This window comes from Tachypleus tridentatus, chromosome 8 (assembly GCF_004210375.1).
Source record: "Tachypleus tridentatus isolate NWPU-2018 chromosome 8, ASM421037v1, whole genome shotgun sequence".
Taxonomy (NCBI): domain Eukaryota; kingdom Metazoa; phylum Arthropoda; class Merostomata; order Xiphosura; family Limulidae; genus Tachypleus; species Tachypleus tridentatus.
Window position 1 is genome coordinate 42,837,879 of NC_134832.1, and position 20,262 is coordinate 42,858,140.

The 20,262-nt window shown below is 31.1% G+C and overlaps 1 protein-coding gene across 7 annotated transcripts in view; it reads right to left on the reverse strand.

Moving 5' to 3' along the window:
- Nucleotides 1-20,262, reverse strand: part of LOC143222282 (scm-like with four MBT domains protein 2) — an 82,524-nt gene that overhangs the window by 9,250 nt on the left and 53,012 nt on the right. For all 7 annotated transcript variants that reach the window (XM_076448590.1, XM_076448591.1, XM_076448589.1 and 4 more), the window contains 8 exons: nucleotides 11,975-12,257; nucleotides 9,874-9,968; nucleotides 7,600-7,668; nucleotides 6,900-7,129; nucleotides 6,730-6,773; nucleotides 4,944-5,184; nucleotides 1,917-2,092; nucleotides 1,278-1,744 (listed from right to left, as the gene is read on the reverse strand). In XM_076448590.1, the coding sequence (XP_076304705.1) occupies nucleotides 1,278-1,744; nucleotides 1,917-2,092; nucleotides 4,944-5,184; nucleotides 6,730-6,773; nucleotides 6,900-7,129; nucleotides 7,600-7,668; nucleotides 9,874-9,968; nucleotides 11,975-12,257 (1,605 nt within the window). The remainder of the gene's footprint in view (nucleotides 1-1,277; nucleotides 1,745-1,916; nucleotides 2,093-4,943; nucleotides 5,185-6,729; nucleotides 6,774-6,899; nucleotides 7,130-7,599; nucleotides 7,669-9,873; nucleotides 9,969-11,974; nucleotides 12,258-20,262) is intronic.

Genomic DNA, 20,262 nt, shown 5'->3' on the forward strand with positions numbered 1-20,262 from the left:
ATCACCACTGTGCCTATTCCATACATGGACTATGGTCTTGTATTCAAGACTCGGCTCCATGCCAGCTGGCAGTCCACTTGGAGTGAGCAACGCGACAACAGGCTTTTTCAAATAAAACCCTATATTGGGCTTTGGCCATCTAGCTTCCATAAGGTTCGGAAGGAGGAAGTTGTTCTAACTAGACTACGCATTGGTCACAGTTTTTTAACTAATCATTTTCTTTTATTTGGAACTGATGCACCAGTGTGTAGTTTGTGTAACACTCAAATAACTGTAAGCCAAATTTTACTTTCTTGCCATCGTTACGATTCTCAACGACGGCAATATTTTAAACATGTTTTTTCCCGATTGGACAGTGTTATTGGTCATGGTGACTCTGTCCACCTTGATAAAGTTTTTAGTTTTTTAATGGCCATTAATCTTTTTAATCTCATTTAAGTGTTGGATATTTATTCATTACACCTTTTTAATTGTGGTTCCCTTTTCACAGTTTCATTCTCTCTAGTTCAATTTGACACTGAAAAATGGCCAGAACATTAAATAATTCGATACTAGGTCTGGAAAGGCCAACTTCAGGTGACTAACGCTGCTGTTTGAACTATCCGTTTGAACTACCCGTTAGTCGTCCTGGCGAGTTGTTATTCAATTTTGCTGCATGTCTTTTAAACTTTTATTACTTTACCCTTTGGTACTGGCCATAATGACACATAACCCGGAACCAGGACTGGAAAGACCAACTTCAGGTGACTGATGGTGGTTCTTGTACTTACCTGTTAGTCTTCCTGGTGGGTTATGATCATTACCATTTTGCTGGAGTCAGTACTTTACAACTTCTTTTACTCTGCTTTCTCTCTTAACATTGTAAACTAGGTGTCAACACTGGTTTTATGCTTTTTCTGTTTTTCAATTATGTTTTGTTTTACCTTCATTTCCTTTTCTGTATTCTACTACATTTACTTTATTTTTACCTTATTACCGGACGTTTGGCGCAGATAGCCTAGCTGCTTTGTGCCATAAAACACTAAATCAATCAATCAATCAGTAAATTTTATGTTTTGAAGACTTAGTGTAACTGCTTATTGTTAGCAATTGATTTAGCTTAAAATTAATTGTAAGCAACAAGAATTACTCTTCCTCCCTTTTTACCCTTAACAGCAGTTATGAAAGTTTCTGCAAATGAAACTAAGTTACAGACAATTTTGTGCATTGTTTCCTCTTAACAATAACACATAACTAAATTTACAATACACTGGTAACTGAAATAAAGAAACTTTCACCTTAATATGGTTGGCACTTTCAACATAGCTTTCTGTTTTTGGAACATGTGTCAGAAGCTCTGATCTTTCAACAGTATTGCTTATTGCCATGTTAACAGGGATGCAAGGTTTTTTAGGTGGCTGCAGGTATTCGGGAATTACACTATGTTGTCTTTTCATGCCACATTGCTCTAGACTAACAGTGCTAAACCTGGAACCTCGAGTGACAACTGGAGAATGCTGTTGTATCAGTCTTTTGTACTTTCGTTTCCTGTGTGATGCTAACTTCCTCAAAGTTGCTCCTGGTGTGATATTCCCAACACTTTCCCCCAAATCAGCACTATTGGTAGTAGCTGCTGTAATTGGTTGTTTCTGCTTAATGTACTTCTGTAACACTCGCCAGCATCTACGCTTTTTTCCCTTTCCTCGTCTATAAACTCCAGCAGAAGGGGGGGTCTGGCTAATTTTCTTCTTTAGCATATTTTGTACTGTAATGATTAAAATTTGGGATATTACTTAAATTATAACTGATGTCATATAATACTAATACTAATATCAGATTAAAAAACACAATGTACCAACTTTGTATAACTGTAGAATTTTATAATTTATTTTTACAGTTTCAGTTATTTATATGCTACTAAATATTTAACAACTCACCATATTTAGTTTTAGTAAGACTAAAACATCGTTCTGGACAATCATCCCCAACATACTTGGGACCAAACAGGTAAGGACAGCATTCTAACTGTTTACAGATTTTCTTACAAAATTCTTCCACCTGGTCGCTTCGCCGTGCTACTTCTACCATGGCACGATGAGTTCTTCCTTTGTGCCTATCAAAAATATTTACAATTTCACAACTATATTACCATGCAAATTACAACTATTCTTTCACAACAAATTTTGTTCCAATAAGGTTGTGCAAGACTTCCAAAACAATCTAAATATGGCAATAATTTTAATTCGAACTCTTTCAGGCCTTAAAAAATAATGAGAGACTTTTGAGTTCAGGACATTAAAGTAAAATACAAAGTTCTACGTGCAACCATTTATTTGTCATGATAAACTTGTCTGCAGAGCCTACATTCCAGTGCATATTATTTTACAAAAAAGTTGTTATGACACCAGGAAACTTTGATTCTATATGATTACTGATTGTGTTATAAACTTAGACAAAATTAAGTTGACCTTTTTTACAATAAGGATCCCAAAATTACAATAGTGGATAATAAAACCAACAGGAGTGATGGCTAGAACTTAAGACAAAAAGAAATCAGTTTGAAACCTAAAATCAAAAGCATTATATAAAATGTCTCTAAAATTCCATCATTAGAAAATCTTTATAAAAATAATACAAAACTGTATTTCAGTCTGATGAGAAATATAGTTTAAGAAAATTATATTACAAATCTGGTGTGACAATCAAACAGAATAAAAGAAAAAATTCAATTTAAAAACAGGTTACAACTAAGAAAATTGGTAACTCTAAAGGCTTGAAATAGCTAGAAAGAGGTCTAAATCTGTAAGCAACCTTGTACTTCTATAAGCTTGAGTCTTACACTGTTTACAATACATTTTAAGTAAGATAATTTTGATAACAATAATTCTTATCATTCATTAAAAATTTGACACTAATTTAATGTTGAAATTCTAAAATTCATTTAGCTAGTTACTAATACTAAGATATTAGGCCAAGTTAAAAAAACATACATGTTTAGCATCCCCACTTCCTATTTACAACCATTTCCACACTTTTTTTAATTATAGTTTTTGATCATGCAAAGAAACAAAGAAGGCTGCTGAATAAAAAATAAGACGAAGACAGTTGATTCATTTTGCCTTTTTTTCTTTGTCATCAGCTCTGTAATATTTTGAGGAACAAAGATGACATCTGTTTGATATGAATCCTTTGAAAATAAACAACAGCCATGAAAACAAATAGATGAAAACTTTCTTTAAAAGAGGCCATTAAAAAAAAGATCCCTTCTTTTCTTTTTTTTTGAAAAACTATGGATGCTTATCTCTTTTTCATTTTTTAACTTGGCCTCAGACAAAAATTTTCAAACTTCCATATACAATTAATGGAACTAAGAAGGCTAAGAATTTTTTGTTACATGTGTTGTTCAGAGTAAACCATGATGAAACAAGCAACAAAAAATCAAATAGATTTCAAACAACCTGGAAACTCGAGCACTTTAAAACAGTTGATTTCAAGAGTAAAGGACCAGTTAATTTGTATATTAAGTATTTAAAGTATATTAACCATGTACGATTTTGTTAACTATTCAAAAGTATTCTGATTTCTGGGTCTTTTGAAATCTACTTGTTGATGATTAGATACTTAACATTTTTCAATAAAAGTACACATAATTTTGAGAGAAAACAATGCTCAGAATTTGTCTCTAAGAAATACACAGTTTTAATAATCGAAATCAAACTAAAATGTGTAAAATAACATTGTACCTCATAGTTCTATACAAACAAGCACATGTAACACCTTTTGGCTATCAGTGATGTCGAGAAACCCACTTGTTGAGAAATTTATATGCAAAAATGGCTCGTTTGGGTTGGGATCCCAACCCAAACGAGCCATTTTGCATATAAACCTTTTGGCTATGAAAGAGACTTGAGCGTGAATTTTATCAGCTTTATATAAATCTGTAACATTCTTTCATTCACGTTATTATACAAAATGTGTTTAAAATAGCACCAACAATGTAAGTAAATTATACCTTTAAAAAGGTTTTTGTTGATAAACAATGATCACTTATGTTCTATAGCTAACAATATAAAAATATGAGTGCAGTATTTGGTGACCAACCCAGTGCCTACAGTTAAAAATCAAAGCACATGATTCATGAATATATTCATTGTTAAACAACAGCTTAAGTGGGAATTACAATTACATTAGTGAATAATACACAGTATTTTGTTATTCTAATGCACTTAATAACTACAGAAATCTAACAGTAGCTTCTTTTAAGCTGGAAATGAAATGTGTGTGTGTGTGTATATATATATATAAATCCCAGCTATACATATTACATATAGATATATACAAAAAAGCATTAAACTTTGAGTTATATTTTCATAAACCTTAACCCTCTCTATTATGCATTATGAAAATATGGAGGAAAAATATTTTCTCTGAATTTCTTATTGGGTTATATTGCAAAAAATAAAAGTTAAGTTTTAAGTAGATATGTTAATAAGCAATAAATATTGTCCAATTGAGGTAGTAACAAAAATAATTCCATGGTTACATCAGTTGTTATCTGGAAGTAATAATGTTCTCATAAAAATAATAGACACATTTGTATTAAGCACCAAAGACAGATTTGTAACTTTTATATAACAATGTGCAAAAAAGGGATGATTTAGAGGTTAAAGTCTACCATGAAACAGTTTATATATTGAAAAACACTGCATATAATTTAGTGTTTCTCATCAATGATCTAACAGTATTGATTGTATTTAAAATTCAGAAACACCTAAAATGGGATACAAATGCATAATTTAAAAAACAGTTTTGCTGCTGTTAATGTGGTATTATCAGGCATACCTTAACAGAGTGGTGAAACTTTTTTTTTTTTCATGATGTATTTCCATCCCATTTTAGCTGTTTTTGAATTTTGTAGAGCATTGGATACTTCCAACATTTATATTTAGTTATTAATTTCTTACTTGGCCTTCAGAAAATGTTGCTGCATACTAGGGTCAGACCTCCCATGAAGTTGAAGTTCTCTCAAAACCCGACGTGACTGATATGCTACATTTACCAACATGGATACTGCTTCCTTCATCACAAGGGGTACAGGTCCTGGTCCTATGTGTCGAGGTAGTTCAGCTAGACGACTCTTACTAAGGTACGGTCCAGTAAAACATCGATGGTTGAAATAAATTTTGGGGCACCAAGCCTTGCCACCTTAGACACAGACAGAATATTTTAGAAAATTATGAATAATAATATCAGTAAAACATGTAAGTTACATACATCTTAAATAAAAAAAATATATGTAGTTGGCTGCATCTAAAACTGCAGGTTATACCTTTTACCTCTAAATAAAACTTATTAATGTATGCAAGACTTTAATTAGCTTTCTTTTTTTTTTTTAATAGATGATAGTAGAAGCATTTATTTTGAAAATCATACTCTAAGATCTCCTTTCAAAGGCTTATTTCAAATTTGGCCACATGTAAATGTTCTCTGTTAGAAAAACCTGATCACAAATGCTACGCACATGCAAACTAAATGCCTTTTATTTGCAGTTTCTAATGAAAATCAATGAAGCTTTTAAAACACTTTTTTAATCATCTACACACAAATCATTCTGATTCTTATTTAAAATAAAATAACGTCAAATAAATATTTTAAGAAAATGTTTTTTTTCCCAACATTAAACAAAACATTCACTTTCATACTTCTAGTTTCATAGATATTTTTTATTAGAAATTCTACTTTCAAATATAAATTGGATAGCATTTTTTCAATGATATCACTATAAAAATAAGTGTATACTTGAACAGTAGATGAACAATTGTATCAGATTTTAAACTACTTGTTAATATGTCATCTTCTTAATACTGAAAACAATTTCTTGTTCTATTCGTTGTATAAAACAGACTATAATAAACAAATTACTGCTTCAAAAGTAAATTTTCATGTAATATTCAATAGTAAATTTTGTTTTTTTAAGGTGAAAAGCGTAAAAACGTCTGCCTTAAGTTATTAAAAATATGTATATCTCAACATTAACATCCATAAGTATCAAAATTCATAAATAACTTTAAAATACAGGAAAATATTGTTTTATTATTCCGCACAAGGAACTAAAGTAGTTTTTTTTATGCATGTACACACTTCTAAAGTGTTTTATCCTGAGAGAGAGACCTTAAGGCTCTGGTTAACAAAATTATTAACAACAGACGACAAAATCATTACCACACCTAGATAAGAACTATAATGATAATTTGAAGGATGCATGTGTCACCAATCTCATTCTCCCATAGTACATATATTTTATAACCACAAAACTTTGAAATCTCACTTGGTTATCACAAAAGCTATCTACTACTTCATGGTATAGCTGTATTACATCCAACTTTACCTTATATATATGAGATTGCTTTACTATTGTTATATATTCTTGTGATCTTTTTTTTTTGACTGGTAAGTCCTTGAAACAATGTGATTTGTTGTGATCTTAAAGGAGTCATAACTTGCCATAGACATTTAGTCTTCTTTCTTTACATTCTTCTGCCTTCTGATCCGGCATGTTTGATTTTATTCTATTCAACATTTTACTTGAACACAGTTGTACAGTACCTCTAGTGTTGTGAATATCATGTAATGTGTGCAAGGTTTATCCAAAAACAACACATTATGTAACAAACACAATCTTAAACTAAATTTTAAAACTTGTTTTAGGAAAATACTTAAAGATGAGAAAAAAAAAGGAAATATACTTACCTACTTTTGTAGTTGTACTTTTAACTTCAGTTTTGTTGAGAGAGCTATAAGACAAAAACAAGTTAAAATAAGTGTGAAAATATGATATAGTAGCATGCAACTTTTATATGATGTAAAATAACAATAACTAAATATATTGTCATCTGATTTATGCATTCAAATGGACTTACTATGTTCCCTCTGTCGAGGTAAAGCCTATTTTCTTCATAAGTTTTCGCTGTCTTTTACTGAGGCAAGTACGAGGGGGTTTGAGGGGGTAGCTATTACTCTCACACCAACCAACTGGGAAGATCTCTTGAGAATTAAGAGGTACAATGTGGTGGGGGTGGAATGTGTCCACACTATCAAGCTGAATCCACATGATGGGTTCTATCACCCTATTTACTGTTGCAGCACATATCTGATAGAGGAATATCCATATTAAATATATATATGCCTTACAATGTTATTTTTTGCGGATTAATTATAACATTAGAATGACTTTATAACATTTCATTTAGACGCTTTAGTCCAAATACATTTTTTGAAACAATTTATGACTTATCTGTAATACAGTAGTTAAACCACACATGAAATATGATCTTACTTTTTAAAGACATAATAAATATATTACAGAAAAGGTCTTATCAAGTTTATACTTTCTCCATCACTGGAGAACTAATTATGTAATGACAATCTGGCCTTATAAAATATTTATTATACAATTTTCACTTTCTGCAACAATAAGCACATAAAATAACTCATTAAAGCAATTTTTTTCTTTTCAAATAACTACTATGTTATATTATTAAGATATACATATAAAAATAAATACTACACTTTCTCTTTTATAATGTTAATGCTTCTTCACTTCAATATAATCTTTCTCACCTGATAAGGTTGAAATAGATTTACTGCTTCTAACTTCATATTGCCTTCAAACCCAGGGTTTGGGCAAATCTGAAACACATATTAACCATGTATTTTAATCTTTTGCATTTTAAACAGATTGACTGAAAATTTAACAAGAATAAGTCAGTAGCATCAATGTTATATACTCTTTAAGATCCATCAATATTTAAGCCTAGTCTTTGTCTTTCAATTTGCCCTTGACCAAAGTTTGTGATATGGGGTGAAATGTCCAGACACTCGTACGACTTGGTGAAAAGTGGTAAATCAAATGATAGACTGGGCTTCACCTTTGTTTTTTAATATATATATCAAACAAGTGAATAACTAGATTTCCTGTGAGGTGTACAAAAAGTGTTTAAAATTGTACTAAGCCACCTATATCAAACCCTAAAGCAATGGTGCGAGTAACTTGCACCCGATTAAGGTTCCTGAGAACTTCCAGTATCTAAAACCTTTTTTCCTGTATAGTTTATTTTTATTAGCTCTATCATTCATAGTAAAGTGGGTCTTGCCACACTATTAGTTTAGGTTATCCATAACTGATCTTAGGATAAGTCTTAAAAATTGTAAGTATATTGTCATCAAAACTTGAAATATGGTGATTAGGACAGATTATAACTACCTAATGGAACAACTGTTACATCTTTCTTGTCAAACTACCATCACATCTATTGCATAAAACAAATGTTATAACTATCTCACAGAACAACAGTTACAATTATGGTATATTAATACCAGCTACCATACTTTCAAAATGTATACTGCTCCATGAAAAATAAAAAAGTGAAATAGGATGAGTGTGATAAAGTTGAAAAAGGAATTTTTTTTCTTATAACGCATTTTTAATGTAAAGCAAAAACAATTACATTTAAGAGAAACTATACCACACACACTTACCACAAAAAATAAACACATCACAGTACTTTTTCCTTGTTAATTTCTCAGATCACGTGTATTGGCTTAGTAGTGAAAAAAGTTGCATAACTCTAGTAACCGAAAAAAAAAATAATCATAAAACTCCTCCAAAATATCCAGATGTACATACAGTTATAACAGAGTTGTTTGATTTCTTGTTAAGCACAAAACTGCACAATATGCTGTTTATGTTGTGCCCTCCACAGTTATCTAAGCTCAGTTTTTAGCTTTATGAGTCTTCAGACTTATCACTATAGGAGCGCATTATTGCAGAACATAAACAAATTGAAAACTAAGAGAACAACACAGAATATTTCTTAAGGAACATATCAAGAGACATGGTGATGTGTTTTGAGACAGAACATACTGTATGTTATTAACAGGAGAGAGAACTTAGAAATTTACCATACCAAATTTTAAAGCAATTCGTTAAGAAATACTTGAGATGTAACATCTCCCTTTTTGATCAAGTTTTTCACTATTTTTTTCTTCATATCAAAACTTTATTTGATAGAAACACATACTTAACTTTTATGGTTTTTTTTTGGTTTTTTTCAAATTTGGTATACTGGTAGATTTTTACAACTTACAGTTAGGAATTTCATTTGGTGTAAATATAAACCATGTGTGAAAAGTCATTCAACAAAAATTGTTCGGATTTAACAAAAAGTTACCTGAGCTATTTGTCCAATATTTTTACTGAAGCTTAAGCTAAGAGTAAATGTGGACTGTTTTTAGTTTTTGTCAATTAGATTAAAGACATTTGACTTAGAGAAGGAAAACTATAAGGTGAAAGGATGTGTAGATACACAAGTATTGGTTGGGCCAAGTAAATCAGATTAGCAGTTTCTAGCTCAAGTTTTCAAAATGATCATATGAATGGACAGTTATTATTAATTATTTATTGTCAACTTTTCAGCACAAATTTATTAAGTTTTATTAAATTATCGCAATTAAAAAGCATTTAGCCTTATGTAATATTAATTTGAGTAATTAACATAAATACTGATGCTCGATATGGCTGTACCATTTTCATGAAACTGTTAATCTGAATTTCATGGTGTTGGTATAAAGGAAATTATTAACACTTTTTTGAAAGGAAAAACTACAACCATAAATTTTAACAAATCTGACTGGTTCTGTAAAGTACAAATCTGTTCCAAATAATAGGGTTGCAATGCTAAAGTTAATGTTGGTTACTATCAAGTGTCAATTTCTTATTTGGTGTGATTTGCTGGAGTGTATTAACATAAAAATCAAGATATCTAATGAAAAACACCTTAGGTATGAAAACCAATGTAGCCAAAATAATAATTTGGTTTGCAACATGAAACTTACCAAATTAAAGTTATCTTCTGGTGCAGCTTCTGCTCCACAGAAGTTCAGGTACTTCTCCCAGTCAAATTCTTTGTTTCCTGGATTGTCCAGGTAACCTGTAGTTTAGAAGAAAAATTATCAATTTTTCATACAGAAGACGGATTAAACAAATAAACACTAAATTTGGGGAAAAAAAATTACAAGAAAAAAAAACTACTTAACAGAGAAAGTTCCATGACACAGAAATATGCATAACTAATATTATTCACATGAAAGTTAAGATGGGGTTATAGCACTGTATCATTTCATTCTAGATAACACAATCAGCTAGAAACACCAGTATAAGATGTAATGATTCCTGTTTTAATGACATATTGTACTAATATTCTTTTTTTCTCTTCAGTGGACGTAATATATATCTCTTTCTAGTGAAGTGAAAAACTGAGATTTTTTAAAATAAAAGTACTCATCCTTACAACAGTTTTATGTCACCTCATCAATCTTTTACAATAAAGTTACAGAAAAAATACTTTTTAAATCTCCAGTTAAATAAAATAAACAACACTTTTTTTATATCAATCTGCATTTAACCACCTTGGTTTTATTAGGGCTAGTACAAAAACAAAATCCATCCAATATGAACTACAAATTCTGAAAAAAACAGCAAAACATTTCACAAATCATAAATCCAGAGATGCCAACTATTTCAAATGATTAAGCATAATGCTTGTAGACAGAACCTGTACAGATATCGTACAACCACTGGATACAGTTTTGAGTCATTCATGTCTGTGGATCCATCTGTGACTAAACTGTAAACACTGTTAGTAAGTATGTTTGAAATCATTTTGACATCTTCACAACCCAACATTTGTACAATGGCTGTAGTTTTGGTTCTAGCACAGCCATATTTTTTCGCTATATCAGAGTCTGAGAACATTTTTCTGAATAGATGTCCTGCATGATCGGCTACAGCTAGGGGTAAATTATGAGCAATGACGAATTGCGTGAACATCACTTCTGCATTTATGGTTTCATATTCTGAATTTTTACTCATAAATGCCATTATCTGCATCATTTTTGTCTTCGCCTCAGCCTTTTGTTGATGAGATGCCAATTTTGTATGACTGGAACAATCGTTTAAACCGCCATGCACCACAGAAAAATCGATGTGACAAACTGTACAAAATGCATGACTGTTACTGACTTTTCATGCAATGACTGGATATTTTGCACTATACTCTTTCCTAAATTTTTGATTCACAGTTTTAGTCCTTTTAGATTTGCCAGAAACAAGACAATCTTGTGAATAAGGCCTCTTTTTTTACCTCTTGTGAACGATCGCAATGGTGTTTCTATGCTGCTTAAAAAGGAGAAATACCCATTTACGCGAGCGTTGATTGGCTGACAAGCACTGATGATGTAACTATGGATTCCCCCACATACCCAGTATGGAGAAGCACTGCACTCAAACTATTGGTAGACGTCGTAGATACAAATATTTTTTAATTATTTCAAGCACAAACATGATTATCGCAAGTAGCCATTTGGACTATGTCTTTTATTTATTATCAAAATTTATTTGTATCTCACTAGAAATTTTCTTTTCACCCCTTTCAAGCCCTGGGGGAACAATTTATCACTATTGTATAGGCCTATATAATATATAATAATTTGGGAGTTGCAACAAGGCGTAATATTTGTCTGTATGAACGTATAGTTGTAATGTATACACCAAAATCTTAATGATTACGCTCAAATCATAATGGTTGGCAAATCTGTAAATCTTTTTAAGCCTGAAATACAAATCAGAAGCTCTGGCAAACATCCTTAGTAGCAAAAGTAAAAATTGAGATACACAACATGTACAAAAGTACACAGGGTTAGATTTTACCATGACTTGGTTTTTACTCCTTTTTAAAAAATGTATCAGAGGACAATATTGAATGAATCAGTCTCATTCAAGTTTTTTAAATATCCTATAAAAAGTGGCCAGTTTAGCTTGGCTAAAGATGTAGTCTTACTGAACAACACAGAAGCAGATTTTTTAAAATGTAATAATTTCCATGCATCTTTCAATACAAGAATGAACTCAAGTTTCATAATAATGAATTGCAAGTACCTTTTGGGAAGTGTGTTCTCAGACCATGTTGCTTTGCCCAATTGATGGGAAATATGAGGTGAGAATCAGCATGGCAACACAAAGTTGGAGGAAGAAGCTGCCTTTCAGGTGTCAGCTTTAGTTTATCTGCTTCTTTTCGGTAGTCATCAGCCGTCACCAAGAAAAAATGATTGTTAATGACCTTAACAACAGTTCCTGGGTAGATCTGAAGTCTATTTGAAGGACTTACAACTTCTAGTTTCATCCCTTCCTTAAATTTGTGGGTTTTGATTTCTGTTGTACCCTTTCAAATGATAAAAAGACAAGAAAATTAAAACTAAATACCCAGTCAAGACAAAATTAATTCTGTTGCTTTAAAAGAATATTATGCAAATAATTAGATCTTGGATGATTTAAAAAAACAAAAAGTTTAGTATTTAGACCTGCTCATCAATTAATTTTGAAAATATACAAAAAGATACATTTATTGACCCAAAGGAAATTAAAATAATTGGTTAGCTCAACAATAACACACACAACTTTTATATATGTAAAAACAGCTCATTTGGGTTGAGAAAATTTTTTACATAGAGGAGTGAACAATGTTCCTCTACAAACCATAGAAAACATTATACGCACACACCTAGACAGAAAGTAAAATCAACCAACAAAAGTAAATATACCTCACAAATAAAAAAAATCACGAAACCATATACTGCTGCATACCATACATTCCCAACATCAGCAGAAAAATAACCAACATTTGGCAAAAACTAGTAACAAAATATGACATTCCAGTTCATACCAAATTTATCCCAAAACCAGGTACAAAATTAAGGTCTATACTATGTGAGAACTACACTGACAAACACCACACCAACATTATTTATAAAATACAATGTGATAACTGCCACGACTTCTATATTGGAGAAACAAAGTAGAAAAATGGAAACCAGATTCAAAGAACATAAAAAGTCACCTTCACACATTTTCAAACACTGAAAGTCAAATAAACACAAGATAATCATAGAAGACACTCAAATACTAAATAAAGAAACAAACATAAACAAATGCAAAATTAAAGAAGCCTTACTTATACAACAACTCGAGCCTAAAATAAACCAATACAAAGGAACACCTTTATATCAATATTAAAAATAATATAATAAATACTAATAATAAAATAAAATAATATAAAATTATATATTCAAACACCTAAGCACACCCTCTACATTCCGACACTCAGTTACACAACCCCTTTCAAACATGTGGTCAGCTTCTGGTCAGTTACCTCTCTCTTTCTTTGTGAACCTGATGATGACCGAAGAAGGTCGAAAAGTTGTTCGCTCCGCTACGTAAAAAATTGTTCAACCCAATTGAGCTGTTTTTACATATTTTTCTCTACAAGTGCGTTTTCTTGACATCACTGACACACAACTTTTTCTTCATTAATATATAAATACTATAACCATTAATTTCTCATGTTTTTTTTGTCAACACTTTAAAAGAATTGTTTTTCTGCCAGATTTATAACACAGAAAAATATCTAACTCCAGACAAAATAAGAATGTGATATTTTGTAAAACGAAGAAAAAAGAACATGGAGGCAGCAACAAGTAAGCCCCAAGAGAATTGCCCAGCATAATTTAAGTCTTCAGTTGTTTTTAAGTGTAGTAGATTGGTACCATAAAAATTGGGAAATTTATTTGAATAAGGTATTTCTATCTTTTGCTGTTATAAGATGATTGTTTTATTCCACATACCAGTAACTGTTAAGCAAGTAAAATTTTAGTTAAACTGTTATATGTTATTTTAGTGAAATTGTTTATTTCAGATTTAGTGATTCATTGTATGGCAGCAGCAAAATCAAATTATTAAAACTAAAAGCATAGTTTCAAAAATAAATTCTTCCAGAGCTTAAATTGAAATTAATTACCATCTTACATATATATATATATTGTAAATCATAGTGTGTGTGTGTGAACATTCACTTCACTCCTGTTTGAAAAACTGTACAAGCAGGCAAAGTTCAACATTCACTTTTAAAATGATAAGAGAACAGACATGAATAACGTTGATGCCAAATTTTATCTTGCAAGCAGGATATTAAATTATATTATACTTATATATTATATAAATTATTTTATACTAAATTATTAGAAATTAACAATGCTATCACTCACTTTTCAAAGTGTAACATAATTTAAAGAATAAAAATATAGATTTACTGCATGTTATTATTTAGTGGCTATTAGCATGACTGAAATGCTCAATAATTACTTTTACAGTGGACAGTATACAGTCATGTGAAAAAGTTAGGACATCCTATGAAAGCCTGTGTATTTTTGTAACATGTTTGGATAAATAGATATTTAATCTCAATTTCAACAATACTAAGAGATAATAGGAATATAACTAAACAATTAAAACTGAAAAAAAGACTAAGATCTGCTGTAAATGTAATTCTACACAAATGCATATTCTAACTGAGAAAAAAGTTAGGACACCCTACCCCCTAATAGCTAGTGTTACCCCCTGTGGCTGAAATAACTGCAGTGAGATGCTTCTTGTAGCCATCTAACAGTCTCTGACATTGGTCTGAAGAAAGTTTGCCCCACTCCTTAATGCAGAATTCTTTCAGCTGTGAGATGTTTGAGGTGTTTCTTGCATGTACAGCCCGTTTCAAGTCACCCCACAGCATCTCAATGAGATTAAGATCTGGGCTTTGACTCGGCCATTCCAGGACTCTCCATTTCTTAGTTTTCAGCCAGTCCTTGGTGGATTTACTGGTATGTTTTGGGTCATTGTCGTGTTCCAGGGTCAAGTTCTGCTTAAGCTTTAATTTTCGTACAGATGGTCTCACATGATCCTCAAGCACCCTCTGATACACAGTAGAATTCATGGTGAATTCTATGATTGTGAACTGTCCAGGTCCTGCTGCAGCAAAGCAGCCCCAAACCATGACACTTCCACCTCCATACTTCATAGTTGGTATGAGATTCTTTTCCTGGAATGCTGTATTTGGTTTACACCAAACATGTCCTCTGTTCTGGTATCCAAATAATTCAATTTTGAACTCATCTGTCCAAAGAACATTATTCTAGAAGTCCTGGTCTTTGTCTACATTCTCTCTGGCAAACTTCAGTCTGGCCTCGATGTTTCTCTTAGAAAGCAAAGGTTTCCTCCTTGCACACCTACCATGCAAGTTAAACTTGTGCAGTTTCTTTCTGATTGTAGAAACATGCACTTTCACATCAACAGTAGCCAGAGCCTGCTGTAGGTCCTGTGATGACATGTTAGGGTGTTTGGAGACCTCTTTTAGCATCTTGTGGTCTGCTCCCGGGGTGAACTTGTTTGGACGACCAGACCTGGGCATGTTGGCAGTTGTTTTGAAAGCCCTCCACTTGTTGACTATTTTCTGGACAGTGGAATGGCTGATTTCAAAATCTTTTGGGATCTTTTTAAATCCCTTACCAGACTCATAAGCTGCTACAATTTTCTTTCTGAAGGCCTCAGACAGCTCTATTGCTCTCACCATGGTGCTCACTCTCACTTCAACAGTCAGGAGCACACCAAACTAAATGTATGAGGTTTAAATAGGGCAAGCCTCACTCCAAATACTGAGTAACGATCTAATCATGTGTACCTGGTGTGATACACCTGTGTGTGAGTTGAGCCATTTTAAGTGGGAATAAATGTGGAGATGTCCTAACTTTCTCCTCAGTTAGAATATGCATTTTTGTAGAATTACATTTACAGATCTTGAAGAGTATTTTCTTCAGTTTTAATTGTTTAGTTATATTCCTATAATCTCTCAGTATTGTTAAAATTAAGATTAAATATATATATATAGATCCAAAAATGTTACAAAAATACACAGGCTTTCATAGGGTGTCCTAACTTTTTCACATGACTGAAATAACTTAAACTTTTCCCATATCTGAAGATGGATCTTTTGCTTGTCTAATGCATAATTTTATCCTTCATTTTTGCTCACCAGTTTTTTGATTCACTTAATAAAGTACATATGTATTATAGGCCTACCACAGTCCATTTGGTTGATATCCATCAACAAGGTTTTCCTTTGTACTAAAGTAATTTTATATAAACAACGAGAAGAAATAGCAGTACAAGCAAAATAAGGTTGATAAATTTCTAATATTTAATATTAATTTCTACAACCAATTATCACCACAGTATTTTCCTATTAGTATAATGCTATTACTGCTGCTACAAGTACAAATTTGACTCTCTTGCTGCTACATCTTGTATCTTATTCGTGTGTCAATAAGTACTCTGTGTTCACCTAAAGAGGTTATGAGGCAAGAGCAGCTAAGCCTTGATCATCACTAGAAAAGTAAAACAGGTATTGTCAAAAGTCAATTTAATACTGGGTAAGTAGAAAAGTTACATCTTACACCCAAGGCTTCTTATTCTGAACTTTATCACACCTGTGATAAAAGTAAATTAAGTTGTAAGGTACATTTACTATAAAACCTTAACTGCTTCAGGGATCACACAGTAGAACAACAGAGTATCAACATGATGGGAAAAGAGGAAAAATGACCAAAACAATAGGTATTAAAGCATCATTTTACACCCTGAAAACCTTACCACATGAAATAAAAAATAATAATTCACAAACTACATATGTTTTTGTAATTTATAAATTTATAAATGTTTCAGTTTTCAGGGTCATATTACAGCATCATTAAATAATAAATTATTCAAACACAAAAACAGTATATGACACATATGCCAAAAAGTTTCACAGAATATTTAACATATTCATCAAAATACAACTTATTATATATAGCAAGGTTATAAGCTATGCTAACTAACATGGTATAAGAGAGAATATAACAATTACGAAACTTTCTATGCAAATCATAACAAAAGTTTTGAAATTCAGTTACTTAAAACACATGAAAATATTGTTAATAATTTTATGGATGAAAATATTATTAACAATGAGGATACTGGACTGATAAAACAATGCATTCTAATCTTTATGAGTAGAAATATAATAAATGCTTATTTAATTGACCATATTGGTTGCCAGCTTGATTTTTAGTTTTGCTCTAAAAATATAGCTTGCTCTGAGCTGAAGCTAATAGTAATTGTAAAGTAATTTTTTGCTTATGTTGTGGTTGCACAGGACACTCCTGTTCAAGAAGATTTTATGAGAAAGCCAGTACAAAATATTGATGCTTGCTTGGGTTAGATCCACTTAAACAAGGCTTGTGCATTCATTCCAGTACTTCTGTTATGACTGTGAAAAGTAGCTTACTGGGGCTCAGTTCTCAGGTTATTAATAGTCTGACTTTAGCAACGTTACTAGTTCTGCTGGTGGTTTTCATACTGATAGTCATTCTCATAGTTATTACTTAAAAATATAAGTATTTAAAAGGATACTTATATAGAAACTGCTGAACTTGTGACCACATAGTTTGTAACAATATATCCATTAGCTAGTCACAATGAAAATGTTTACTGAATTTATAATGATGTTCTAGATTTACACTGTGACACTAAACATGTTTGATGTTTATTCAGTTAAATCATATAATGTTATACTTACATTATTTTGGATTCCCCCATTACCTAAAGCACCATATCAATGGAGGTTCATTGCCAAGACAAAAATAGCTGTGGCTAAGGAATTGTCAATTCTGATAGTTAGCTGTCTGGAGAACATTAGACAGCAGTTAAAAAAATACTTTAATACTATCAAAGAGAAAATTAAAGGCATTGAGTTTGAAACAGTGGAAACTTTTGATTTTGGTAATCTTAGCACTAGTCTTTCTACTTATAAAATAGAAATATCTTTCATCCACAATTTCAAAGCTATTTAGTAATTCAAGAAAATTACTATTCTGTATCAATAAACACAGATCTTTATACACCAATGACACCTAAAAAAAATTACCATTATTTTAAATTAAATTAATTTCTGTAGGCTATGCATTTTTTTTACTGGATAAAACCTTTTCACCAGCACATCTTCCAAGGGACAAAAGTGACTTTAGATTTGTATTTATTCTAACCAAAAATGTATGTACATTACAAACCTTACTTAGAAAAATTATACAAAACCCTTGCATCTCAGTTGTGCTTGCAGTCATATAGATATTCTTATACCAAAGTATCAAGCTTTTTGAGATGCAGCCACAGAAATTTACCCATCAGAACACACTGTAAAAAAAACAACCTCTTCCACTAACAACAAAGCATGATATCTGGAATTAGACTCAATTTACTCCTGAAGAAGAAAAGCCTACTTTACAGAAGTGCTTGGGTTATAGGGTTTTTATGATTTTGCATTAAGACTTCTTAAATCTACATGTTTTTTTGACATCATGAATCATTAGCAAGTATAAATATTCCTAACAAGTTATGTTGTAATATTTACTACCATTAGCTTATTATGTACAATAGAACTTGTTCATCATTACAAGATTTCATGGATATGGCATGTAAATTCTAATTTTTCATGATAAAGGTTACTCATTGTGCATTTTAAATTTTAAACACAAAGTTCATTGGGTACTGTGGAAAATTCATCAGTATTCTTACTAGAAGTTATGAGTTTTAAAATTTTATAGTGTATCTCGACCTTTAACCTTTAAACGGTAGCCATTATCAATTCCAACTGTTTAAGGGTTAAAGAACTTTCACATTAAGAATTTAATTTTTTTGAGATATTGTTTAAGATAACAGTGAACAGCTTTAGCATATTGACCACTGCTGCTTTTATGTAACATTACATTACATATAATAATTACAATAGTAGCTGTATATAACCTGACACTGCATTCATTTTTATTATTATCGTTTTTCTCAGTATTATTATGTCTATTGGACATTTTACTTTTGAGAGGCTTATTGTTTTTACTTTGTGACTATTTGTTTTTCACATGGGATATTTAAAGTAAGAGTGGATAAGTTTGTTATATTTTTATAAACATCAAGTTTTTTTGTGCTATGAGAACATTACTGTTAAAAACTTCACTCAGCTTAAATAGTAGCATGTGTCAAACTGTTTATCTGAGGAAAAGCAGAAACCTAGATAATTGGTTATCTGTGCTCTGCCCACCACAAGTATCAAAACCCAGGTTCTAGCATTCTAAGTCCACAGACATACCACTATGCACAAGTCAAACCCTGATATTACTCCACAGTGCAAGGTAACTGGTTTAATGATTTTTTTAATAGAGAAAAGACACGACAGAGAAGAACAAACATATTACACTAAGTTCAAATTTTTTAAACAATTTTCTGCTATAACAGTAGTTTGAGCAGACAGTTAGTGTTTCTGCATTTCCTACATAAGGTATATAATATATTTATTATTATACTGATTATACTATTTGCTACATCAAATGTCAAAACTTTTTATTTTGTCTATTACTATTAAGACTGTTAGATTAATATATGCATTTAGGATGAACCTAAATTGCCAAAGCTGGCTGAATATTAAGAGATGATATTATTAACACTGAGGGCACCAATGGATAAAACAATACATTCTAATCTTTATTTTTATAAGTAAAAATGTAAGAAACGTTTATTTAAATAGATATATGAATTAACAGGTCATTTTCAGTTTTGACCAAAGTACATAACTTCCATAAATCAGTTTATATTCTAATATTAACAGTTTCTTTGTAATTCCTATTTTTTCAACCCATACGATATGCTCTTAAGTTTGTTACACCACAGTTTTAATCTTCTAATTTTTTTGTTATATCTTATTTAACAAATGTCACATGCCAAGATAAATTGCATAATCCTTATAATATATTAACACACCCAACAATCAATACTGTATAATATACAATTAAAATTTTATTTAGAAACCAAACAAAAGTCATAAAAATAATCACTTTACATGCTTTGACATTGCCCACAACACAGAAACATGTACAGTGCCTTTTTTATTATCATTAATAAGTTTTTAAATAAAATCTTAATTGTATATTGTACAATGTTGATTGTTGAGTACTGTAATATATTTATACAATTTTTTGAATTTTATTTTTGTTGTCACAAGAATCACCATTCACCAGTTTTAAAAGCTATTTAATTTTTATATACATTGTTTATGTAGATTAAAAATTGTTTATATTGAGCCTTTCAATAACTAACTAAACCTTCAATGATTTTTGTGGCTTATTGATAATTTTAATGTAGTTACCTAAACAAGCTTCTGGTTTTGGTCATCTTGAAGACATGACTATCTATTGCATTATGTAACACAAATTTTGTTTCTGGATAGTATGTGTTATTTCTTAATTGCTTATGTTGTA